At 60.1% G+C, this 23,639-nt stretch overlaps 10 protein-coding genes across 10 annotated transcripts; 4 read left to right on the top strand and 6 right to left on the bottom strand.

Moving 5' to 3' along the window:
* Positions 1-152: 152 nt before the first annotated feature.
* On the top strand, positions 153-2,514 carry BXZ73DRAFT_96122 (subtilisin-like protein; the record flags this gene model as incomplete). Its single annotated transcript, XM_048026988.1, has 10 exons — positions 153-764; positions 827-950; positions 1,011-1,089; positions 1,168-1,298; positions 1,350-1,412; positions 1,470-1,594; positions 1,654-1,845; positions 1,902-2,083; positions 2,134-2,281; positions 2,350-2,514. The coding sequence occupies 10 exons, from the start codon at positions 153-155 to the stop codon at positions 2,512-2,514; spliced, it is 1,821 nt and encodes a 606-aa protein (XP_047883122.1).
* Positions 2,515-2,734: 220 nt separating this feature from the next.
* BXZ73DRAFT_96121 (kinase-like domain-containing protein) lies at positions 2,735-4,233 on the bottom strand (the record flags this gene model as incomplete). The annotated part of the gene is made up of 6 exons (XM_048026987.1): positions 2,735-3,017; positions 3,076-3,386; positions 3,439-3,477; positions 3,531-3,821; positions 3,881-4,141; positions 4,204-4,233. 6 exons carry the CDS (start codon positions 4,231-4,233, stop codon positions 2,735-2,737), a joined length of 1,215 nt encoding a protein of 404 aa, XP_047883121.1.
* A 610-nt stretch (positions 4,234-4,843) lies between these two features.
* BXZ73DRAFT_73329 (uncharacterized protein) lies at positions 4,844-6,053 on the bottom strand (the record flags this gene model as incomplete). Its single annotated transcript, XM_048021881.1, has 4 exons — positions 4,844-4,926; positions 4,981-5,165; positions 5,208-5,359; positions 5,415-6,053. The coding sequence occupies 4 exons, from the start codon at positions 6,051-6,053 to the stop codon at positions 4,844-4,846; spliced, it is 1,059 nt and encodes a 352-aa protein (XP_047883120.1).
* A 749-nt stretch (positions 6,054-6,802) lies between these two features.
* On the top strand, positions 6,803-8,279 carry BXZ73DRAFT_86682 (ubiquinone biosynthesis protein COQ4 mitochondrial; the record flags this gene model as incomplete). The annotated part of the gene is made up of 3 exons (XM_048024282.1): positions 6,803-7,022; positions 7,085-7,311; positions 7,860-8,279. The coding sequence occupies 3 exons, from the start codon at positions 6,803-6,805 to the stop codon at positions 8,277-8,279; spliced, it is 867 nt and encodes a 288-aa protein (XP_047883119.1).
* A 72-nt stretch (positions 8,280-8,351) lies between these two features.
* Positions 8,352-10,028, bottom strand: BXZ73DRAFT_38908 (PLP-dependent transferase; the record flags this gene model as incomplete). Its single annotated transcript, XM_048018276.1, has 7 exons — positions 8,352-8,798; positions 8,863-9,147; positions 9,213-9,316; positions 9,374-9,417; positions 9,471-9,529; positions 9,574-9,893; positions 9,953-10,028. 7 exons carry the CDS (start codon positions 10,026-10,028, stop codon positions 8,352-8,354), a joined length of 1,335 nt encoding a protein of 444 aa, XP_047883118.1.
* A 911-nt stretch (positions 10,029-10,939) lies between these two features.
* On the bottom strand, positions 10,940-13,356 carry BXZ73DRAFT_73327 (subtilisin-like protein; the record flags this gene model as incomplete). The annotated part of the gene is made up of 11 exons (XM_048021880.1): positions 10,940-11,124; positions 11,160-11,268; positions 11,385-11,560; positions 11,678-11,825; positions 11,880-12,004; positions 12,068-12,130; positions 12,189-12,317; positions 12,372-12,479; positions 12,538-12,652; positions 12,714-13,199; positions 13,261-13,356. 11 exons carry the CDS (start codon positions 13,354-13,356, stop codon positions 10,940-10,942), a joined length of 1,740 nt encoding a protein of 579 aa, XP_047883117.1.
* A 594-nt stretch (positions 13,357-13,950) lies between these two features.
* BXZ73DRAFT_86679 (UPF0014-domain-containing protein) lies at positions 13,951-15,197 on the bottom strand (the record flags this gene model as incomplete). The annotated part of the gene is made up of 6 exons (XM_048024281.1): positions 13,951-14,317; positions 14,370-14,489; positions 14,540-14,618; positions 14,678-14,783; positions 14,836-14,870; positions 14,933-15,197. The coding sequence occupies 6 exons, from the start codon at positions 15,195-15,197 to the stop codon at positions 13,951-13,953; spliced, it is 972 nt and encodes a 323-aa protein (XP_047883116.1).
* A 356-nt stretch (positions 15,198-15,553) lies between these two features.
* BXZ73DRAFT_38891 (uncharacterized protein) lies at positions 15,554-19,503 on the top strand (the record flags this gene model as incomplete). Its single annotated transcript, XM_048018271.1, has 15 exons — positions 15,554-15,679; positions 15,727-15,757; positions 15,815-15,943; positions 15,990-16,085; positions 16,138-16,281; positions 16,327-16,572; positions 16,626-16,813; positions 16,864-16,945; positions 16,999-17,505; positions 17,556-17,897; positions 17,953-18,549; positions 18,608-18,764; positions 18,821-19,087; positions 19,140-19,344; positions 19,402-19,503. 15 exons carry the CDS (start codon positions 15,554-15,556, stop codon positions 19,501-19,503), a joined length of 3,219 nt encoding a protein of 1,072 aa, XP_047883115.1.
* Positions 19,504-19,818: 315 nt separating this feature from the next.
* BXZ73DRAFT_38088 (uncharacterized protein) lies at positions 19,819-20,810 on the top strand (the record flags this gene model as incomplete). The annotated part of the gene is made up of 3 exons (XM_048018121.1): positions 19,819-20,058; positions 20,140-20,206; positions 20,263-20,810. The coding sequence occupies 3 exons, from the start codon at positions 19,819-19,821 to the stop codon at positions 20,808-20,810; spliced, it is 855 nt and encodes a 284-aa protein (XP_047883114.1).
* A 641-nt stretch (positions 20,811-21,451) lies between these two features.
* On the bottom strand, positions 21,452-23,537 carry BXZ73DRAFT_96114 (uncharacterized protein; the record flags this gene model as incomplete). Its single annotated transcript, XM_048026986.1, has 2 exons — positions 21,452-22,200; positions 22,256-23,537. The coding sequence occupies 2 exons, from the start codon at positions 23,535-23,537 to the stop codon at positions 21,452-21,454; spliced, it is 2,031 nt and encodes a 676-aa protein (XP_047883113.1).
* Between the last annotated feature and the right edge of the window lie 102 nt (positions 23,538-23,639).

Below are 23,639 nucleotides of genomic sequence, written 5' to 3'. Positions count from 1 at the left end.
GCTTCCGGACCACGAAGTCGTGATAATGAATTGCCAAACTAGCAGATGCTTCCCAGGTGCGCATAACTGCCCACCACGCCCCCAGCGAACGCCTATATAACGCCTCAGAAGACAGACAAGCAACCGTGTGCTTTCACCGACCATCCTCAGCCATGTCTCTCGTCCAGTGGGTCCTCTGCGCTGTCGCCGTGGCGGCTACCGTCGTCCCAGGCGCTCACTCGCGTGCCGTCCCCCGAGGCTGGTCTCTTCACCGCCGCGCCGACCCGCAAGTCCTGGTCCCTGTCAAGCTCAACCTCGCGCAGTCCAACGTACACAACCTGGAGTCGTATCTCCTTGACATCGCTGACCCTGCGTCCCCCAACTATGGCAAGCACTGGACACCCTCCCAGGTCGCGAAGACGTTCAGGCCCTCTCAGGATTCCGTCGATGCCGTGCACTCGTGGCTCGTCTCCGACCACGGGATCGAACCTGACCGTGTCGAGCTCACACCCAAGGGTGACGCGATCCGTCTGCTTCTCAGCGTCGCGGAAGCGGAGCGCCTGCTCGACGCCGAGTATTTTGTCTATCGTCACGAGGACGGCAAGGAACGCGTCGGGTGCCACGACGGGTACACGCTGCCCGAGACGATTGCGGAACACGTCGACTTTGTGTCCCCGTCGACTAATTTCAACTTGCCCTCGTTGTCGGCCACGCGGTACGGGAAGCGCGCGGCCTCCATTTCGCAGGCGGCGCACGAGTCTGGGGCGCCAAAGATCCCGGTTTCGGTGGGTGTTTTCTTGTACCACATATTTCTGTCGGCTTGATAACGCTACGGCGTGGTTTCTAGGCGGCTCAACTGAAGGAGCTCGAGGCGACCGGGTGTGATCAGGCAGTGACCCTTGACTGTCTCCGTGCGCTCTACAACTTCGACTACACGCTCGTAACCGGGAACCAGAACAACGTTTCGGTGTGTAAGTAGCCTCGGTTGCCACTTGTATGAGCGGTTATGAGTGCTAAGTCCCCACCTATAGTTGAACTGCAAGGCGAAGCCTTCCAGCAGTCTGACCTGGATAAGTTCTTCCAGATGTTCAGACCCGACCAAGTTGGGAAGTCTCCCATTCTCAACAGCGTTGATGGAGGAAAGCTCCAATCATTTGTTTCTGATTAACATCAAATATTTAACCTCAGTTCTACAGGAAACCTGGATGGGGCAGCTGACCTCGGGGAAGCCACCCTGGACATTGAGCTCATGATGGGTCTCCTTGGCTCCAGCATCAACCTTCAACTGTACCAAGTTGGAACAGAGAGCAGGGACCCTAGTAAGCGCCTCGATGATCTGTTATGGATGTCATGTCAACAACTTCCAACAGTCGATGAGTTCCTCGCGGCTTTGGACGCTGAATTCTGCAATTCAAAACCGATCGCGGGAGAGGGTGAGACTTGTACTTCCTCCTTTCTAATGCCACTAAGGCACTCACCATGACTCGCAGGGCTTTCAAGCTGTGGAGACATCCCGACGTACAACGTCGTATCCATCTCGTACCATCTCAACCCTGATATCCAGGACCCCACGATCTCACCCACGATTCAGAGGCAATGTACGGAGATCGGAAAGGTTAGTTCGTGTGACACAACCATCAGAACCGAGGCTCATGACCTGACTTGTTGCCATAGCTTACGCTCACCGGGATGACCTTCGTCGTCTCCTCTGGCGATGGCGGTGTCGGCTATTCACAAGCCGAGGAATGCCTCGTCAACGGCACGCTCACCGCGTTCGCAGAGTCGGGCTCCTTCGTCGGCCAGTTCCCAGCCTCGTGTCCATTCGTCACCGCCGTGGGCGCGACGCAGGTCGGAACCAATAACAGTGTAAGCTCCGAAGTAGCATATTCCACCATGTCAACACCATTGACAACTTTGCCCAGGTGGAGGACCCCGAATCCGCGACGTTCGCGTTCCCCTCTGGCGCTGGGTTCTCGAACAACTTTGCGATGCCGTCCTTCCAGGCCGACCTCGTGAACACGTACATCACGGACTTCGCGCCCGCGTACGGCCCCGACGTCTTCAACCGTTCGGGCCGCGCGTACCCGGACGTCTCAGCCAACGGGTGTGTGTCGTCCAGCAATGCGTGCTCCCTGTGCTAACCCTACCGCTCAGGTTCCCGACGATCATCATCGAGAGCGGCAGGACTGTCAAGACGGGCGGCACGTCCGCGTCCGCGCCGATCTTCGCGTCCTTTGTCGCCGCCGTTAACGACGCGCGCATCGCCGCAGGCAAGAGCGCAGTCGGCTGGATCAACCCTGCTGTACGTGTCTCCTCTGTTCGCGCGAATGGAGAGCTGAGCGTTGGTGATTGGTGTGTGTCCGTCCACAGCTGTACTCGACTGCCTTCAACGATGCCTTCAACGACATCACGAACGGCACGAACCCCGGGTGTGGGACCGATGGGTTCCCCGCTGCGCCTGGGTGGGACCCGATCACGGGCCGCGGCACTCCGAACTTCCCCAACATGCTCTCGGCTTTCCTCGCCTTGCCGTGAGAGGGCACGTCGATGGTCAAGATCTCACGTTGGGGCTCCGCGACTCCGTCTAGACCCGACATACCCATGGACTAAGAATGTCGCGGACTCGTAGGGACGGTGTAAATTAGGTTATTTCATGTGTACACTCCCACACAGAGTAAAAAATCCCGCTGGAGTTGCCATCGATGGCAACCGACGCACTGGCAATCCCAGGAGCTTTCAGGTGCTGAACGTCCCTTCAGGCCCGTTTCGCAGTCCCCTTCGTGGCCGCGCTCCCATCCGACCCTGTGCTGCTAGCGACCTCCGCGGTGCGCGCGTCGCTGGAGCCCTCGGACGACGTTTGCACGTCCCTGATGCGGTCCGACGAGTCGTCGAGCACGACCGCAGGGACCTGCAGCCGCTTCGGCGGCACCTCCGCGAGCGCCGCCAGGACGGCCTCCGTCGCCCGGTGCGCGCTCGGGCGCGCCTTCGGGTTGGGGTCCCTCATCCGCGCGAGGACGGCGCGGACCGCGTCGAGCGAGCTCTGCGCACGCAACGAGATGAACGGGGTGAGCGCGGGGTGGGGGCGAAGCGCGCGACGAGCGCGGCCCGTCGGTAGTACTTGCCTCCCAGTCGCAGAACGCCGTCGCCAGCTGCCAGACGTCGAGCTTGTACGGGTCGTACGGCTTTCCCGAGAGCACTTCCGCCGGCATTGGGCGGCCGTTGAAGTCGGGCATGGACCCGCCCAGGGGCATGCCGACGCAGAGGTGCTTCTCTCGTGGTAGATGGCGGGGGAATGACACAGCGAGCTCGAAGTCGGTGAGGTATACGCGCGGGCGGGATGTGGGTATGTGTCCGATAAGCATGCTTTCTGGGTACCACTGGAGGAGGAAGTTGTCTTTGAAGACGTCCTAGAAAAGGGAGGTTAGTAGATAGTGGTTGGAACAGTAAAGTTTCGCCCACTCGATGTGCAATGTCCATACCGTGAAGGAACCTGAGAGCCTTTCCGAAACATCAATCGCCGTGAAACCATGATCCGAGTGTCGACGACTTACCTCCAGACACTGGACGAGAACGTGAAGGATGTCTCCTTCGGATGGCTCAATCCAGGAGCCATAAAGCAGATCGGCTGACCCGCCTGCCTTCGGAAATACACCAAAAGTCACATCTTGTAGCTCAATAGTGTCGAGAAGCGGCAATGTGTGGTTGCCAGTGACCAATGTCGGCATGCCGGTGGCGATCCGGTTGAGTAAGTGGAGGTGCTCAAGTCCGTTTGACCCAACGGCGAGTACACGGATAACAACATCCTGGCCATTCGCCGTTCGCGCAGGGTGCGTGAGCGGATTCTACGGGGAAAACATCTGTGGATCAGCGCGTGCTGGAAAATGTGACGGCAAGAACTCACCAGAGATTGGAACTCCAACACTGTTCTTACGCCGTCAGAGACAGGCTTGAGATCGCGGAGGTGGGATGCGCCCATAAACCCGCTGGAAGTTAGGTGAGATTCCGGGGCGACGAACTGGTGCGCAGAAGGCTGGTAGGTCCATAGAACGTAGCCTTTACTATTGAACAAGTCTTTGAGATCATCCCAGATTGGAACGACAGCAGGCTCCGCATTCTCGGCCGCGCCTGGTGGGTGCCTCCAGGACCTCAGGTCACGAGGAAGCTATGAATCGTTGTCAATACTGACAGTTCCCGGAGAGACATTGATAAAAAAGAACAATTCACATCGAATATCTTCGTACGACTCGACGACATGCTATCTTAAGTGGCTTCTTTCAGCGGTTTTCACCGAACGCTCGATAGCGAGTGAAGATGGTGGGCACGCCGTGGGAGCCTAGAGCGCGGAGGTGTCGACGTCCGCAAGCCATGGTCGACAACGTCCGCGTCATGGATGAGGTCAACGTTTCCAGGCGCCGGGCCGATACTGGCTGAGCCTCGGCCCGGGACCGGGGACGGAAAGTGAACTCCGCCCTCGTAAACTCATCTCAAGGGCCACAAGGACCCGCCGTCCCACGCGGGGAGTAAACGCATAGAAGGCCTACTGGAATTAAAATTAGTAGTGTCGTAATATCGAGGGATTGGAGGGGGCATAAGGGGCATAAGGGATGCAACGGAGCAGCTCCATGTATACAAAGTCTGTGTCGTGATGTACAGATGTACAAAGGTCGTGACGATTGCGGGTGTCCGGGCGTGAGTGCTATGTACTTTGAACGAATGAGTGCTATGGCTACAATGTGAACACATGGATAGTGGACGCGACGGATCAAGCGTGAATGTGGAGGATATTGAACGAGAGAGCGACGAAGGACAGAGCACGTCGGAAGGGTTGAGGAAAAAACGAATGACGGCTGAAGCTGATTCACGCTCAGTAGAAGAAATCGTCCTCGTCGTAGCCCTCGGCGACGGTGCAGGGGAGGGTGAGCTTGGCGAGGTAGTGGCGAAGCTTGCCTGAGGCGGCGGTGAGCAGGCGGGAGGGGCGGAGGCTTGGCCAGAGTTGCTTACTTCTGCGCCGGCCCGGGAGCGTGGGGAGCGGGCGCTCGTACGGGTTTGGGGCGGGAGAGCGGGAGTAGCGACGGCGACGACGGAAGCGGGGGCCACTGACGGAGTGGCCCATGTCGATGAAGGAGGAGTAGCCCGAGTCGGCGGGGAAGCTGGCGCGCGCGTCAGCGACTGGCGTCCACGGATGACTGCCACGATGGGAGCGGCGATCCGCAGGGGAGAACACGCACCTGGAATCGGTCGCGCGGGGATCGATGTCGTGAAGGACGAGGTGGGATGCGAGGTCGCTGATTGTGGCCAGAATCTGGCGGCACCCTGCCCGTCGGCAGGGAACGTTGTAGTACCCTCCCGCCTGGATTGCCATGAGGAACGCTTCCTTCTTCTAATGGGCGCACACAGTCAGCCTCGGTCGCAGCCGCAATGAATGAACGACTCACCGCTCGATCCATCGCATGCACCCGAGAGTCCCGATGGCGCAGGCGAGGCCCCGACACATCGCTCAAGCCCGACATTGTCCGCGGTCGCGTCCACCCGTCGACGTAACTCACGCTGTGCGCCGACGTTGACGACTCCCCGCGCCCTGTGCCCCATTCGTCGCCGGAGCGCGACGCGCGGTACCGCGCGGCGATCTCTTGCGCGGGGCTGCCGTTCCTATTCCGCGCGTTCGGAGGGCGGCGACGACTGGGGTGCATCCGAGCTGAGAGGCGCGAGCGCGACATCGACCAGGTGCTCTCTTCGTCATCCACGTCGTCGTCGGCGAGCATCGCTCGGAGTGGGTCCCCGGTGAAGATCACGCCGTGGCGCTTCCTTGGGTCCTGCTCCTGCGTCCGCGAGCGTTGCTGGGTGTGGTGGGTCTGCGAGTATCTGCGCTCGCGCGCGGCGGGAATGTGCGCGCGTTGACGAGGCTCTTGTTGCGGGTACCGCGCGGAGCGCGGGAGGGCGGGCATGGGTTGTTGAGGAAACGGCCGGGAGATGACGAGGAGTGGTTGGTTGGCGAGCGACATCCCGAGGTACTGGTTTGTCGCGGCGTGTACCGCGGGGGGATACTGATATCGCGACGGACGCGAGGTCGACATCGTGGGCCTCGGGGGGACGCGATGGTGGAGGGAGAGGAGGAGGAGGAGGAGGGAGAGGGGTTGGCAGCAGCACCTCAGCCTGGGCCGTGACCGGTCGCTTTATGGCGGGGGCGAGTTTGAGCGCGAGCACAGCGCAGAAGAGCGATAGGTTTGTACGCACGGCGGTACGCAGAGCAGAGAGGCCCAGTGGCCGGGCGGCGGAGCGGGCCACAGTGGGCGAACACGCGAAGGAGTCGGTTCTGACACTGTCGCACCGGGGTGCGGCGCGCTCGGAGGTGCTGCGAAGATTCATCGAACCTCGAGCGTCGGGTGAGAGTCGGCATCCGCGGTGCGAGGATGGCACTTGTCGTCAAGAGCATAGATCGGGAAGCGGCTGCTCGCGCAGCTGGGCGCGGGGGTGCGCGCTGGGTCCCGCCCCCGCTGCGCCCCCTGGTCCCAGCATGACGGAGATGGCAGTCGCGGGCCACGGGTGGCCGCGCCTGCGCCCGGTCCGACCACAGCAGAAGCAGCGGCCACGGAATGCTGAGCATAGACCTGTAAAAGCGGTGATCAGCGATGCGTTGTGGTCATCGTTGTGGCCGTCGTCGTGGTCGTGGTCGATGGCGAGGCTCGATGGACTTCGATATCCGGGCGTTTCTCTTTGGCGCCCTCCGCCACCGACGCGGTCTCGAAGCGCCAGGAAGCGCCTCGACGGGGACGCGTCGGTCGAGCTTGTCGTGCACACCGTTCTCACCACCGCCTCCTCCACAATGTCGCTCTCGCTCGCGGGCTCGTCTCTCCGGGCCTCGCGTCACGTTGCAGCCACCACTGTCCGCCCCGCCGCACTGTCCGCCTCGCGAATGCACCGCCAGACCCGCTCAGTCACCACGCCCCCAAACTACGAAGGTCACATCCCTCTCAACTGGCTCCAGACGGGGATTCTGACCGTCGGTTCCGCTGTCATGTCCCTTGCGGATCCCTATCGTCACGGTGGGCTCTTATCTTTGCTGGACTGTGAACCAGGGCTAATGTAACTGTATGCGTTCACACAGACATGGTCGCGGCACTGGGCGACCTCACGTCCGGGCCCGTGCTCCCGCGCCTGCGCGACCACATGCTCGCGAGCGCGGAGGGCCGCGCGATCCTCAAGCAGCGGCCGCGCATAAACACAACGACCGTGGACCTGAACAAGCTCGCACAAATGCCGGAGGGCTCGTTCGGCCGGGCGTACATCCAGTGGTTGGAGCGCTGCGCGGTCACGCCTGACACGCGAGAACCGGTGCGTCGCGCTTCCATTGCTCTTTGTATACGCACAGGAAGAGGTGCTGGGAGAAGGTGTTCTTCGTAGTCAAGCGTACTCGCACCGGGGCTTCTGGAGGTCCCGTCACGTACGTGTATGCCGTTCTCCAAGGGGCATGCGGACAGTCGGAATGACGGGTCGCCGTACTGCCGGTTACAAAAGATATGTTTATTCTGTGCACAGTCTCGTTGACTGTATGCGGAGAATGCCCATAGGACACCGCGTTCTGCCTTATACTCACGAAGCGGACATACACGCCCCGATGAACGCGTCTTACGGGATCGCGACGCAGGCGTGTGTGACGTCGTGGTCGAGCGCAGTTTGTTTCACCGGCCGTAATGCCGTTCTTTTCCTAGGCACAACGTCGGCACAGAAGCCGCTCCCACATTCATACTGTCAGGCGATCTGGAGAGGGAAGCTGTTACCCGCACATATCATATCTTCGCGTTCAGTGGGCGCATCCTACTCCCACCTTATCCTCCATCACCATCTCTCTTCACCTGCCGCTGACCGACCCGCTCCACCAGGTGCACTACGTCGACGACCCCGAGCTCGCGTACGTCATGCAGCGCTATCGCGAGTCGCACGACTTCTACCACTGCCTTCTGAACATGCCCGTCCACGTCGAGGGCGAGCTCGCCGTCAAAGCCTTCGAGCTCGCGAACCTCGGGCTGCCCATGGCCGGGCTCGCTGCCGTCTTCGGGCCTCTGCGGCTCACGCAGGCGAAGCGCGAGCGGCTGTTCCGCGACTACGTCCCGTGGGCGCTGCAGTGCGGCGCGGCGGCACAAAGCATGATCACTGTGTACTGGGAGCGCCGGTGGGAGATGCAGCTCGAGGACATGAAGCGGGAGTTCGGCATCTGGGACCCCCCAGTACCGATGTGGTGGCGGAAGGCGCGTCCCAGGGCGCCCGCAGCGGAGGAGCAGTCGCATCCTGCGTCGTCGTAGGTTCGTGCGTTCGGTACTGTATGTTCTGGTATACATTCCCCTCTGCTATCGATATTCTGCTCCAACTCGTCGTCACACAGCTCCACGCGCATCGAGCACGACCGCGCGGAGCCGCTTGCACGCCTCCTCGACCTCTGGCTCGTCCAGCTGGCTGAACGACGCGCGCACGTACGCCGTCTTCTTCCCGCCCGGGATGAACACCGTCCCGGGGAGCGCGAGCACGCCCTTCTCGAGCGCCTTGGTCCGCACCACGCTCTCCGAGTCCTCCTCCTCCCCTCCCGCGCCGGGGTCGCGGAGCAGGAGCTTGAACCAGAAGAACATGCCGGCCTCGGGCGTGTCCCACTGCGCGAGCCCGGAGAGCTGCGCGCGCATGTGGCGCTCGAAGACGTCGCGCTTGGCGCGGTAGAAGGCGGAGACGGCGCGCGTGTGCGCGACGAACGCGTCGTGGCCCCACGCGTCGAGCAGGGAGAACGCGATCGCCTGCGTCAGCCCGGACACCTGCAGGCTCGCCTGCGCGGTCTGCTCGCCGGCCCCCGGGTCAGCACACGACGCCACGGGGGGATGAAGAGGGAAGGAGGCGCACGTGGACGTCGACGGCGGCGAGGACCGGCACGGGCCCGGAGAGGAAGCCGAGGCGGATGCCGGCGGAGAGCACCTTGGAGAGGCTGTCGAAGCGGAGGACGCGGCCGACCTCGGGGAGCACGGTCGCCTCGAGCGCGAAGTAGGACTGCGGGCGGGGCTCGGGCCCGAAGTAGAGGAAGTAGTACGGGTCGTCCTCGAGGATGAGGAAGTCGTGCTCGCGCGCGAGGGCGAGGACTTCGAGCCGGCGTTCGGCGATGGTCGTCATTCCTGTCGGGTTTCCGCCGTACTGGGTCACAGGAAGGGGAGCGTAAGAGGGGCAGCAGGCTGGTGGGAGACGTAAGCGGAGCGTACGGGAACGGTGTAGAGGATTCTCGGCTTGGGCTTGGAGGCAGGCCAGCTCTCCAGGGTTTTGCGGAGCGCGCTGGAGTCAATGCCTTGGGAGTCAGTAGGAACGCCTGGGCGATTTTGCGATGAGCGAACGGGCGAAGGACTTGGCCCGGAGTAATGCGCACCAACAAAGTCGCAGTTGAGCATCTCGAAGGTGGGAATCATTCCACTATGAGACTGTGGTTAGTGCAGAACGAACATGAATCGCAGTGTCCTGCGCACGCGTAAATCGGTGACTCGACAAGTACGGAGTCTCCGGGGTTGACGAGCGCGTTGATTGTCTACGACCAATCCGTTCAGTGTGTGAGTGCGTTCCGGGGCACACCGCCAGACGTGCCTTATGAATGAGATCTTGCGATCCGCTGCCAACAGACACCCGCCATCCCTCTCCCTGCATGCGCTTGTGCTCGCGCTCGTGCAGCGTGTTCATCCAGCCGATGAGGTCGGATGATCCTGCGGTAGGCCCATACTGCAGGCCTTCAGAGAGCGCTCTGCCGCTGATCTCTGTCGCGATCTCCTTGGAAGGGTCTACGAGTGAGGCAGCCTTGACAGTAATGGAGATAAAAGGGAACGTCTGCGCATTTGGCTTGCCCGCGAGCAGAGAGAGCATGCCCGGGCGGGCCTCAAGCGGAAAGAGCGCACGGACTGGAAAGCGAGGTTATGTTTGGACCAGCGGGCGATGGCGATCCGTGGCGGGTGCTCACTGGGGCTCGGTTTGCGTGCACGGGCAGCATCGGACAAGAATTTGGCGTAGTATTCTGCGGGCAGGCTTTTCACCATGATTGCTGGTCGGTCGAATCTATAACTAGATATGCGGTGTGGTTAAGAAAGCTGACAAAAGCGAATCGGTCCGTGACCGACTCACCTTCGTTGCAACGGTGGGGCGTTTCCTGACGAACCGGACCGTACAGGATCTTGGAAGGTATTCAAGAGCCCCGTTGCTTCGAGTTTTATGCCAGAGTCATGTCCGGGAAGGAGATTTCCCGGCGGAACGCCGGACGCCGTCGCCGGCATCTCACCCTAGCGCCTATACGTCCATCCGACACCGTGCGCGACGCTCTTCCACTCCTCCTGATGTTGTGGCGGCGTCCCTCGGGGATCTCGGTGGTGAAAACACGGATTAGATAAGGGCCAGATGAACCCTTTCCTTCATGACGCTCAAAAATATTTCCTCGACGACTTCGTCGAGCTCGTCCGTCCGATCAAGAGGGCCTCTGGTGGCAGTCACTGCGCGGTTGAATGTTGAGCGTTCAGGCCACATTCGGCGTGGTCGTCGGCGTCATAACTTTCGGGCACACCATCATCGGCGCCATCTGGTGCTAGTAAGTGCTAGTCCCCTGCCGCGCAAGGCCCACGCGAACCGAATCCACGTCCGTCCTGGGATGAACACCCACTGTTTATTATGATCTGCCTTCGAGCGGTTCGCACTGTTCGCAGTCGCGAAGTGCTCACCCTGACATCGAAACGGGCTGGGCTCCGTGCAGCAGCCCCCGAGTCATGCGGACTCATCGTCTTGCCGCCAAATGCTGTTCTAACTTCTCGTGCTAGATGTAACATCATGCACGCGCGACATAACCGCGTACAACCCCAAACGTTCCAATCATCTAGTACAGCACAGCAGATGCCTTTCTCATTGTAACTATTCAGTCCCAGAGTCCTCAAGAAAGTCGGAGAATCGATCATTTCTTCATTCAAGGGAGCGCCAGGAACGCCTCGAGCATGGCTTGGAAGTTAGGCGTGCCCAGGCCAGTCACCGGGTCCCAGCCTGGCGCGGCGACATAGCCCTGCGTGCCACATCCGGGGTTCGTCCCGTTCGTAACGTCGTGGTACGCGGCCGCGAGCGCGTCCGAGTACAGCTGCGTGCGGGCGCCGTCAGCTCTGCCACTTGAAGACAAAAAGGGGGGGGCTCACCGCGGGGGTTCATCCAACCGACGACGCTCTTGCCCGCGGCGAGCCGAGCGTCGTTGAGGGCGGCGACGAAAGACGCGAAGATCGGCGCGGACGCGGACGTCGCGCCCGTCTGCATGAAGAAGCCGTACTCGGCAATGATCAGCGGCCACCTGTTCCGGCGCGCGCGACGACGTCAGTTTCCTTCGGCACAAAAGCAACGAGCCCCGCGGTACTCGACACGCTTACCCGTTCGCGCTGACGTCGGGGTACGCGGTTGTACACGGCCAAGCCGTACGCGGGCGCATACTTGTCGACGTAGTTCGTCACCGCGGCCCGCTGCCAGTAGGGCATCGCAAATGTGTTCGAGAAGCCGCCCCCCCCCCCGAGGGAAACTCTGTCGTCGCCGTCTCCGGGTCGGCAGTCTGTGCCGGCGCGTCAACCTCCTTCTGTGCTAGCATAGCGCACTCACGATAACGAGGCGAGCGGGACTTACCGAACCACCAGAGACGACCGACGTCGCGCCGACGGCGGTGACGTACGGGCACGACGCGGGAAACGGGCCGACGAAGTTGCTGTTCGACGGATTGCCGTAGTTGAGCCGTGCGAGGCGAGGTAGCCGTGGGACTGCGAGTACGCGACAATGCCGTCCCCAGAGGAGGCGACGATGGTCAAGCCGCCCAATGCAAGCTAAGGGACCCCTGTGAGAAGCGCTGAAAGCAGACGAGGGAAGTCGATGCGCACCTTGCCGAACTCCGTGCATTGGCTTTCGAGGACGGGTGCGATAGCAGCGCCATGGCAGTCGGGGCTGAAGTGGTAGGACATGGAGATGACGTTGGGGATGGGCTTGTTGCCGCAGTCGATGAAGTCTGTTTGAAGGAGAACAAGGTCGATCTGATTGTAGTGTATGGCGAGAATACTACGGTTCGCACCTTCGTAGGATACCTCAGGGTCGTTACAATAAGAGCCATCAAATGCCGCGATGAGGTTGTCCACTACACGATTGAAGGACGGTCAGGCTGCATAGACGCTTCCTCATCAGAGATCACTTACGCCATGCTTGCTGAGAGTTCGTGGTTGATACCTGGTAGAGCAGGAGTTCTTGTTTGCTTCCGAGGATCCCCATCATGAGCTCGATGTCGAGAGATGCCTCGTCGAGATCACCATCCCCAAGAAGAGTGGCTATCACAACAACAGTCAAAAAAGGAGTAGATGCACTCAGAAGGTACCACGTACCGTTCTCAATGCTGACGAGCTTCGGGAACGTGCCAACCTGATCGGGGGAGTACTTCTTGAAGAACATGCCCAGACCAACCTGGCGAGCCTCCCCGCCCTGGATCTCGACTGCCCGTACGGGTCAGCACATGCACCAGGTTTTGAAATCATTGATGACGGCACTCACAGACTCCGACAGTATTGTTGTCGGCCGATTGGAGTTCGTAGTTGAAGTTGTACGGAGCGCGCAGGCAGCCGAGGGTGACCGCCGTATCGCAACCGGAAACAGCCAGCTTGGACTCCTGGTAAAACCAATATTCGTAAAGGACACAGGCCAATCAAGATCACCGATGTCGGACCCACCGAGATAGGCGTCTTCAATTTGGACGCGATGCCTTCATGCCCAGCGAACGCGTTCGGGCCAGGCCTCTCCGCCACCCGCTTGCCATACACGCTCGACCGCATCTCCTCCGTCCCAAAGTGGTACACCGTCGGGGACACGAGCTTCACGTGGCCCGCGACGCTCTCCGGCAGCGCGAACCCGTCGTGGCACCCGACCGTCTCGCGCCCGCTCGCGTCGTGCGCGTACACGAAGAACTCCGCGCCGAGCAGCCGCTCCGCCTCCGCCACGGTCGCGTTCACGCGTAGCACGTCGCCCTTGCGTGCGAGCGCGACGCGGCCCTCCGCGATCTCGCCCTCCACGGCGAGCCACTCGCGCACGGCTGCGGCGCTCTCGGGCGCGGGCCGGAAGGTCTCCGCGATCCGCGTGGGCGACCAGTGCCGCCCGCACGAAGGCGAGGCCGGGTCCGACACGGCGCGGAGGTAGGTGTCGAGGTGCTCGACGTTGCGCTGGGTGAGCGTGAACATGAGCGGGAGGTAATCGTCAGGGGTGGCGCGGTGCTCAGCCCACGGGGGTGGAAGCGGCGGAGACTAGGGCGGGGAGCGCGGCGAGCACAACGGCGAGGAAGTGGATGGCCATGCTTGCGGGTGGCGCGGCGCGGCGCATGGTGGGTGGGGTAGTTGTGTGGGCATCCCGGTCCTTTTATTGCGCAGGGGGTTGCAGGTTAGAAGAAGTGGTAGCCGTCGCTCCTATCGGCACATATCACCGGTGTCCGAAGAAGTTGATTTGGCGCTCGGGCGAACGCGTGCTGGCAAGAAAGAAGCCTAGGGGAGAGCCAAACATCCACTCTGACCAGCCACCATCGCTATTTGTGATCCAAGATAAGGCAAACGGTTTGCACGAGTTCGGGGCAAGTCGATGTTGCTATGGAGGATAGGTTGCTGCTCGAATCAAGCACATAGTCGGATGTGGGGGGGGGGGGGCGACTTACTCTCTGGCGTCACGAACTACCGCTCGGGAGAACGATGGGCTCGCAGTGGGCATGCTCATCCTTCTGCCAAGACCGTCGGCAAGCTTCCTGTGGTCGTGGAATAATAAATCTCCCTCCCTGTTTTTCATCCGGCTTCGCTCATATGACCTTGAAAGATAGGAAGAAGTGCGAGAATGAGCATGCGGCTATGGATGCATTTCATATCCCGCACCAGATGTCAACACAGCTCTACGAACCAATGAATTTAACAAGTGCAACTTCGGACAGCCTCATCCTAACAGTCTTTCACGCTCCCCTTGACCATCCTCCGTGCTGCCTTGCCCACCTGACAGTCTTGCAAAACCTTTTGCCGTGGAAGCCGCACCATTTTTGACACCATCAACGACCTTTTGAAAGAGCCAGCTCCGCGCGCGCCATACAGCGTGCGGGCGAGTGTCAATCTTGTCCGTACGTACACGATGTTCATTGTCAACAACAATGCTGAGCGCCAGAATGGTGGTCGTGAAAGACGCGAGCGCGGTGCATGAGGAGATCATGAACATGATGACCATTTGTAACCGGGCCGCTTGTTCGACGGAGGAACCACCGAGGATCGCACCGGTCATCATGCCAGGGATGGCGATGATACCAATAACGCTGGAGAGACCTGTGAGCAGGCAGCATAATGAGATAAAAGAAACAGGCGTGCCTCATCTGGTTGATATTGGGCGTAAGGGCTAAACGCAGCGCGTCTCTTGCGATCGGCTTACATGCCTCAAATCGCGAAGCACCGAAGGCAAGGTACATCTCGACTTTATCCTTGTTATCGCTGCAAAGAATTTATAAGAGCAGGAAGGGTGGATGCGGATGCATACGCACTAGATCTCCTTGAGTACATAAGTTATAGAAACGACGATTGCGGAAATCGTGCCACCACAAAGCATTCCGACAACAGGTACTAGGAGAGACCAAATCATCAGCCCTTGCATGAGATGAATTATCTCTAATGTGGCCTACTGTACTGCTCTGGTTTCCAAAACGGTTCAACGGCCATGGCAAATCGTATTCCAATGATAGACACTGGAAGTGTTGACCCGAGCATGCCAATCAACACAGTGGGAAACTGAATAATTCAGTTAATACCGATATTAACGGAGCGATACGAGGGTACGTACCATATGGTCGTATCGTTTTTTGGACTTGTTTACGACTGAATGTACGCAGTGTTATAGTTTGTGCTACACATTCACAAACAGCTTGGCATGCACTTGCCTGTTTCAATGGTGCCCATAAGGTTCAGCAGACATGCCAGGCCCGCGACAGCCCACGGGTTATTGCTCTCGAAAACCTGACGCAGAATGAGAGCCACCACGCTCAGCTGCACGACACAGCGAACGGCGGCCGTGACAAGCGAGCTCCCCACTCCAAGACCGAAAGTGGTGGAGAGGACACCATCGAAGAGGATAAAGGCGAAGGCGAGTCCTACGTTTGCCCAGGTGAGGTGGGTGTTGCCCGAGGAATCTGGCGCAGAGTCCATCGCAGGAATGGTCGACGGAGCATCATCGTCATCGTCACCGTCAACTTGCAACCGCAGTCGGGGAGAAGGCGTCTATCCAATCTAATCATCCGGCCAAGGATCGAGATCCTGCCTGGAACTTGAAGGAACCCCGATTGGCTGCGACTCAGGGCGAGAACCCTGGTCGACTGCGCGCGCCGTCCACGACAGCGAGCACAGGCATCCTCACCTGCCCTCCGCCTTTCATCCGCTTACGACGCGCGCCGCCCGTCTTCTCTCTCCTCCCTCGCCTCTGTTTCTGGCTTTCTTCGCACCCCTTCTGGATACGCATCGCTAAGCTTGCTCGCCAGGCGCAAGACCTCTCCTCGGTCGGCACCATGCTCTCAGCTGGCGCCTCCCGCTGGATCATCCCCCTCGCCACTTTCCTCCTAGGAGCGCAGCAAGTGCAGGGTGCAAGAAATGTGTCTTCACAGTACTCCTTGACGAACCAGGCTTCCCTGTCGGTGCGTCCTTCTCACTCTCACGCTAATTGGTGCTCACTCCTGAGCAGCCCTTCGGCGTGGTCGCTGCAAGTAGACCAGGTATATGCGCTGTTCTACACGTTGATTTTCACAAGTAACTTACGTGCCATCCTTCAGAGCGTTGTCCTCCGTGTTTCAATTGTCAGCTAGACGCATTTACTTGTGGGAACTTCGGAGAGTGTTCGAAGTTCGACGGGCAGTGCAAATGTCCACCCGGCTGGGCTGGAATCGACTGTCTGACGCCTCGTATGTTCTCCTTGCCTTCGTTTCAACGTGAACTAACGACTCGCAGAATGTGATTCACTCGCTGACGGAGAGCATCGAAGGCAACGAGAGGACGGGAAGCAGTGCGAATGTAAGGATGGTTGGAGTGGAATCAACTGCAACGGTGAGCAACCAGGCTGCTCTGTTAATCGCATAAACCGATGTCCTGGGCGCAGTATGCAAGACAGATGACGCATGTGCCGGCTTCCCGCTACGAGGGCAACCCACCGACCCCGATGATGCCGACAGGGTTGGGAACATGACGTGTTACACGGGGGGCGAAACTGTCTTCAACAACCACCAGTTCTGTGATGTCACGAGTAAGTATGTCTTCATCAGCGTGAACCTTAACTGACACTTCACAGACCGGAAGATCTTGGATATGCTTCCCGACCGTCCGCCACAAGTGACTTTCAGTTGCGACAAGGACGAGGACATGTGTCATTTCCAGTTCTGGACAGCACAAGTGGAATCATTCTACTGCCAGCTCAGCGAGTGCCAGTCGCATTCGGAACATGCCATCGAGAGGAACTCCACGTTTTACAACTGTGACAAGATCGAATGCAAGTGCGTCCCCGGACGGTTCATCTGTGGAGAGGATGGAAGCCTCGGTAGGTACCCTTCTCCGCTGCAATGCGTCATGCGTGTCTGACATCCTTTGTAGATATCACTGACTTCTTGAAGGAATACATCCATGGACCTGCAGCCTTCACATGCGCCTCTGACCAAGGATGCAAGTTTGAGGAACCTGGAATGAACGACCTCATTGAAACGTTCTTTGGTGACAAGTACATTACGCTCAAGTGTGCGGGAGGTGAATGTCTGCACTATTCTCAGGTACCTGGGTACTCGGTGAGTTCACACATCTAGTGCTATAATATCGCTCTTACAATATATTGTAGCCTCCTCCCAAACCTGATAATACTGCACTGTTTGCATTGAGCGCTGCGGGTGCAGGACTATTGGTCGTCCTGGTATCTGCTGGTAAGTATCTTCGCGTGTTGTGCAGTCTGTGCGGTGGACTCATTGCGTTCCAGTCTTGTGGTATGCTGGCAGGGCACACTCCAGTGATTTCGCCGGTATCCGCTTGCCAGAGAACGAGTCCGCCAAGCTCATGACAGATCATGTTCCCGCGTCGCTGCACTTCTCCAACGTCTCCTACTTCCTCAACGGGCGAACTATCCTTGAGGGCGTGTCTGGCAGTGCCAAGCCTGGTCAGCTTCTCGCTATCATGGGCGCGTCGGGTGCAGGCAAGTCAACCTTCCTCGACATCCTTGCTCGCAAGAACAAGAAGGGGCTCGTCGGTGGCGAAATGCTGGTGAATGGACGCGAGATCGCGGACTCGGACTTCAAGAAAGTCATGGGATTTGTCGACCAAGAAGACACCCTCATGAGCACCTTGACAGTGTACGAAACGATCTTGTATTCTGCCCTCCTCAGGTTGCCTAGGGAGATGAGCTTAGCGGCCAAGAAATACCGCACTTTGGAGACGATGAATGAGCTTGGTCTATTGGGAATCAAGGATTCGAGGATCGGGGAGACTGGTAAGCCCTGCGTATCCATATAGTATAGACCTGGCTGACGCCTTTGGCAGGACGCCGCTCCATCTCCGGGGGTGAGAAACGTCGGGTCTCAATCGCTTGCGAGCTCGTCACCAGTCCTTCAATCCTGTTCCTCGACGAGCCGACCAGTGGTTTGGACGCATACAATGCACTCAGTGTCATAGACAGTCTCGTTTCACTTGCTCGCGACTACAACCGCACGGTCGTCTTCACAATCCATCAGCCTCGCAGCAACATCGTCTCCCTCTTTGATCAGCTCATTGTTCTCGCTCGCGGAAAGGTCATCTACTCCGGTGACGCCGACAAGGTCACCGACTACCTCTCCGAAATCGGCCACCCTTGTCCACTTGGCTTCAACGTCGCGGACTTCCTCAGTAAGTATTGCTGTTGAAAAACATGTATTCCGCATTGATCGTCCTCTTGCTTTAGTCGATCTTACGATGCAAGCGGGCATGGAGCCGCGGTCCCTTGATAGCCCACCTGTCACGGATGGCCAAATCAGCGATGATGAAGCAAGAGACGAAGAACGTGCCTACCCTCGTGGCGATCACCCGTCGTCTATCTCCCTTCGTTCCACCTACCACGAAAGCGAGGCTCTCACCCCCAGACCCGAGGAGCCGGAACAGCGCAACCGTGCCCCGAGCTCGATCCACTCCTCTACCGCCTACATTCGCCGGCAGACGACACGCCTTCTCGAAGCCATCAAGCCCTCGCAACATGTTGACGGACCCATCCCGCCAAAGCTCCACGCACTCATCGATGCATTCAGGCGCAGCGAGGTGCACGAGGCTCTCACCCACGAGATCGACGAAGCCGCACGCAACGCTGTGCAAACTGGGAACGGCAACACCAACGGGGTCAGCGCGGAGCTCCCTGACGTCGCGGTCGAAAGCAGCATCTCGCGAGGACGCAAGCGCGCCAGCTGGGGCACTCAATTTAGGATTTTGAGCGGCAGAGCGTTCAAGAACTTGTACCGCGACCCCGCGCTGCTCGCTGCCCACTACATTTCGTCTGTCGCTGTCGCTGGTAGGTCCACCTCAACGCGATGTGATATCCGGTCCTGAGAGCTGAGATTGCGTTTTAGTGATCTGCGGCTTCTTCTTCCAGCATGTCACAGACGATATCGCAGGGTTCCAGAACCGACTTGGCGTGTTCTTCTTCACGCTCGCGCTGTTCGGATTCTCGTGTTTGTCCAGTCTCAACCTCTTTGCAGGCGAGCGGATCCTTTTCATTCGGGAGCGGTACGTGGGCTTCCATCCTACATCTTGATGGACGTCCACCTGATACTTGATCACAGCGCCAACGGCTACTACTCGTCGTTCACCTACTTTGCATCCAAGATCCTCTTCGACATCCTCCCTCTGCGCGTCATCCCGCCCATCGTGTTCGGCGGGATCATCTACGCCTGGATCGGACTCGTCCCCGAGATTGCGATATTCTGGAAGTTCATGCTCACGCTCGTACTGTTCAACCTGACCACTGCAAGCGTCATCCTTCTGCTGTCGATCGCATTCGAGAGCACGAGCGTCGCCAGCTTGGTGGGCACTCTGGTCATGCTCTTCAAGTGCGTTACATACTTTTATTGTTTGGACCACGGATTAACGTGTCGTCCGCAGCCTCCTGTTCACGGGCCTCCTCATCAACCGCAAGTCCGTGCCTGAGGCCTTCCAATGGCTGCACAACATCTCGTTCTTCCACGCCGCATTCGAGGCACTTTCCGTGAACGAACTTCGTTACCTTCAGCTCCACGAAGAGAAGTACGGCGTGAACATCGATGTTCCCGCCGCCGCCATCTTGTCAACCTTCGGTCTCCGTGCAGGGGTTCGTTTTCTCTTCTCATAATGCTTCACATAAATCTGACCAAAACTTTTGATGCAGTCGTTCTGGTGGCCCAACATTGCCTCGCTGGGTATCTTCTTTGGCACGTTCACCGTTGCCAGCTTCCTGGTGCTGCACTTCTACGTCAAGGAGAAGCGGTAGATGTTCGAGCCCTACTTTTCTTGAAGGATCGGTCGCTATGAAATTTCCGTTGGATGGCTGTGAGCCAGCTTGGATTACCCCTACAGTACATATTTCTATGGCTGGCAGACCCATGCTGTCGTACCGGTGTACGATATCGATGATGATAATTGTACCAATGCTCTCTCCACAGTATCATATATGTGTCCTTTGTATCTTCGGTTGAGCAAGGTCGAGCGACTCGATATAAGAGAAGCAGGCAGATGAGCAAGAGACAGCGCGCCTATCTAATCTGACTGTATGCGTCACTCTCTCGTCCACCACCTCCATCGCACCATGGCCACTGCCGCGTCCTCCCTCAAGGCGACCCCAGAACGCGCAGCGGAGCTCAAGGAATCACTAGTTGAGATCCGACAGCGCGTAGAAGCAGCCACCCCCGCAACTGCCACGCGCAAACCGATCCTCGTCGCCGTGTCGAAGTACAAGCCCGCGTCGGACATCCAGGCCTGCTACGACGCGGGGCAGCGGGACTTTGGCGAGAACTACGTGCAGGAGCTCGCCGACAAGGCGCCCCAGGTGCGTCTTCTCGCTCCCCCTCCTCTGCAGCGACGGACAGGCGGTCTCATCTCCGCGCCCGTCTGGACGAACGCCTCGCAGCTCCCCGCCGACATCCGGTGGCACTTCATCGGCACCCTGCAGTCCAACAAGGCCAAGGTCCTAGCCTGTACGTCCCCCGCCCCCACTCCCCCTCCACGCCCGCGCGCCGACCCCTGCCCGCAGCGATCCCGAACCTGCACGCCGTCCAGACCGTCTCCTCCGCCAAGGCTGCGACGGCCCTGCACAAGGCCCTCCCGCCCCCCGCGGAGCGCCCCGCGCCGCTGCACGTCTTCCTCCAGGTGAACACCTCGGGCGAGGACGCCAAGTCCGGGCTGCCGCCGCCGCCGCCCGCCGACGATGACGCCGCGGACGGCTCGGAGCTGCTCGCGCTCGCCCGGCACGTCCTCGCCGAGTGCCCGCGCCTGCGCCTGCAGGGCCTCATGACGATCGGCTCGCTCGCGGAGTCGCTGGGGGCGGGTACGGTGGAGGGAGAGGAGAACGGGGACTTTGCGCGGCTGAGGGCGGCGCGGGACGCGCTCGAGGGCGCGCTCGCGCGGGCGGGGTGGCCGAGGGAGCGCGGGGCGTGGGGCGCGGAGGAGGGCGGGGGGCTGGTGCTGAGCATGGGGATGTCGAGCGACTTCGAGGCCGCGTTGAGGGCGGGGAGCGACGTCGTGAGGGTGGGGACGAGCATATTTGGCTCGCGGCCGAAGAAGGAGGCGAAGGCGGCGTGAGCGCGGTGAGTGATGGTCCGCTTGTATCGTTGCGCACGGACTGACTGTCTGCTGCCACCAGCGGCGGCCTCTGCGGACTTGTTCTCACTGCGCTACTTGTCGCACGCGCACTCTGTGTTACAGGCTATAGACCACTGATCCATTGTGACGAGCGCGTTCTAGACAGAGATCAACTGGGAGCAGTGCGAAGCTAACGAACTTCGAAGTATATGGGTGACGATGTACGTATATATCCGGACTCAACTCTAGCCGGGCTTTCGGACGCCATAGAGCGAGGAGCGAGAGCGACGATGAGCGTGGGCGGGTGATTGGTGCGTGGTAGACATAAGACATAACTGACAGGGGGGAGGAAAGACATGATGCATAACACGATAAGTACTTGACGAGATGCCGGGTTCGGGGATGTATGGACAAAGATGATGTACGGGGCGGGACGGAGGTGAGAGGATAGGACAACGGGGTGTGCACGACAAGCGAGAGGGATGCGATGACAGAGGAGAGGATGTGGTGGACTAGGAATGCAGCGGGACGCGAAATCAAAGGGAAAGCGTGATGAGTTCAGTCGATGAGAATGGAGTTGATGGGATGTTCGATGTCAGCGTTGTCTTCACCTTCGTCTTGGTCTAGCGACGAAAGGCATCTCAGAAACGGCCGGTCGCGCGGGAGAGCGTGAAAGCCTTGGGGCGGGCAACAGCAGCTCCAGTGCCAGCCGCCGCCGCACCCCCACTCAAGCTCGCGGCCCTGTTCATGCGCGGACCGGGCAGCTTCGACGCAGGCTTCGGCAGCCCAGACGAGGCGGGCGCTGTACTACGGGACGTCGCTATAGCTGCGGACGTCTTGGGCACGACGGAGGCAGGACGGCGGATCCCGGTCTCCGTCTTTGCGCCAAGCGTGGCAGGGCGGGCGGTGGTGGAGACCGTACGCCCTTTCGCGGCCAGGGTCGGACGCTGGATCCCCGCAAACCGACCGATGCTCGCAGTGCGGGCACCGGCACCGGAGCTCGCGCCAGAGCTCGACGACGACGTGGAACTTGAGCCCCCAGTGGACGGAGGGAGGCCGATCACGACGCTGCCTTGGATGCTCGCAGGGGGCCGCTGCACGCCGCGGATGGCGGCGCGTACCGACTGCGGCGCGGCGACGGGGGTGGGGGCAAGCGGTTGCCTCTTCTTCTCTGCCTTGCCGGTAGAGGCCGCAGTGGAGACGGAGGTGCTCTTGTCCCGTGTCAGCCGGAACGCCTTCTTAACGATGCGGAGGGCGGGAATGGGCGCGGTCGGGACTGGCGGTGGCAGCAGCTCGCACTCGAGCATGAGCGACTCCTCGTCGTCAGCTATCGGCGTGGTCGGCGGGGAAGGTGGCTCCGCAGTGAGTTGCTGAGCGCGGGACGGAGTGGCTGTCATACGTCTCGTCAGTTACCAAGCGCGTGCACGAAATGGGGCGGTACACACCATTCTTGGACGGCGGGCTCGCCACGGTGGGCGACATAGGCAACGGCACATTCGCCGCCCAGGTTGTGGTGGGAGACGTGACCTGCTCCGGCGTGCCCCTGAAGTCCACGACCCGGATCGGTGCAGGTGGGGTCGAATGGAAGACGGGGCGCGCGTTCTGCACGGGCACGAGCTTCTCCAATTTCGCGAACATCGCCCGGGGCACGCTGATCTCGTCAAACTCATGGTCCTTGCTGGCGTCGGCGTCGGCGTCGGAAGTGTCGAATGTGGCGTCGGTCCCGGCCCAGAAGGAGTCCTGGCCGTTTGACCCGGCGAAGAAGGATATCCTGTCGTTGAGCAGGTCGAAAGACATGTCCTCTGACTGCAGCTGGAGGTGGAAGGACGAGTAGAGGTCGACCGACGTCCGCCGTGGGTCGTCGGGCGAGACGTGTGTGCGTGTCCCTGCCGGGCGGAGGTGCGCCGCCCGTGCCTCCATCGTCTCCTCCTCATCTTCATCATCATCGAAGCCGAAGCCGCCCAGGACGGGTGTTTCAGGGCAGACGTTGATGGCAGGGAACGGCGAACGGGACGGCGACGGGGAGGTAGGCGAACGGAGCGGAAGCGGGGCCTTCGTGACGGAGGTGGTCTCCACGGGGAGGAGTGAGCGAGGTGGGCGCCGTTGCGCGGTCGGGGACACCGGGGTGGCGTTGTCGTCCGCGTCGCTGTCGCTACCGTGCTCGAAGTTGATGGAGTTGACGACGTCTGCGAGCGGCGATGCCATGGGCGCAGGGGCAAGCAGCGCCGCGAGGGGCTGCGGCTCCCCAAACGTGAGGGTGGTAGCCGATGTCTGAGGTTGCTGCGCGCGCGGGGTGCGTTCGACGTCGAGCTCGGCGAAGGGCATCCTAGGCGACGACGACGGACGCTGAGAGTGGAGGTGGGGACGCGTGGTCGAGGCGAACGAGAACAGACCGGCGCAGCCATTTTCGACGTCCAGGTCGCTCTCGGACTGTTCCCCATCCGCGTCACTTCCGTCGTCCTCGGAGGCGTCCGTTTGCAGGCGTGGGGCGGGCGCGGGAGTGTCCCCCAAGTCGATCAACTTGCCTTTGGGCGTGCGGGGCGCGGTAGCGGCCTTGGGAGCGGTGTAGAGCCGGTTGAAGAAGACGGTGAGCTCGCCTGGGTCGTTCTCCTTGTCTGAGGGCCCGAGGTCGGGGGACGAGTCGCGAGTGGGCGTGCAGGGGTCCTCGTCCGATGACTGGTGGAGGGGGTCGAAAAGAAAGAGGACGCTGTTGCGGGGCTTGGACATGGCTTAGGTGAAAGGGAGGTCGTGAGCGTCGTGAGGAGGGTGCCGGAGGGATAAGATGGTCGAGACAAGGAAGACGGACCAAGGCAGCGAGGCCAACATGAA

Source organism: Epithele typhae (assembly GCF_022376455.1).
Source record: "Epithele typhae strain CBS 203.58 chromosome Unknown BXZ73scaffold_2, whole genome shotgun sequence".
Lineage (NCBI taxonomy): Eukaryota > Fungi > Basidiomycota > Agaricomycetes > Polyporales > Epitheliaceae > Epithele > Epithele typhae.
This window is presented reverse-complemented; position numbering and strand designations above follow the sequence as displayed.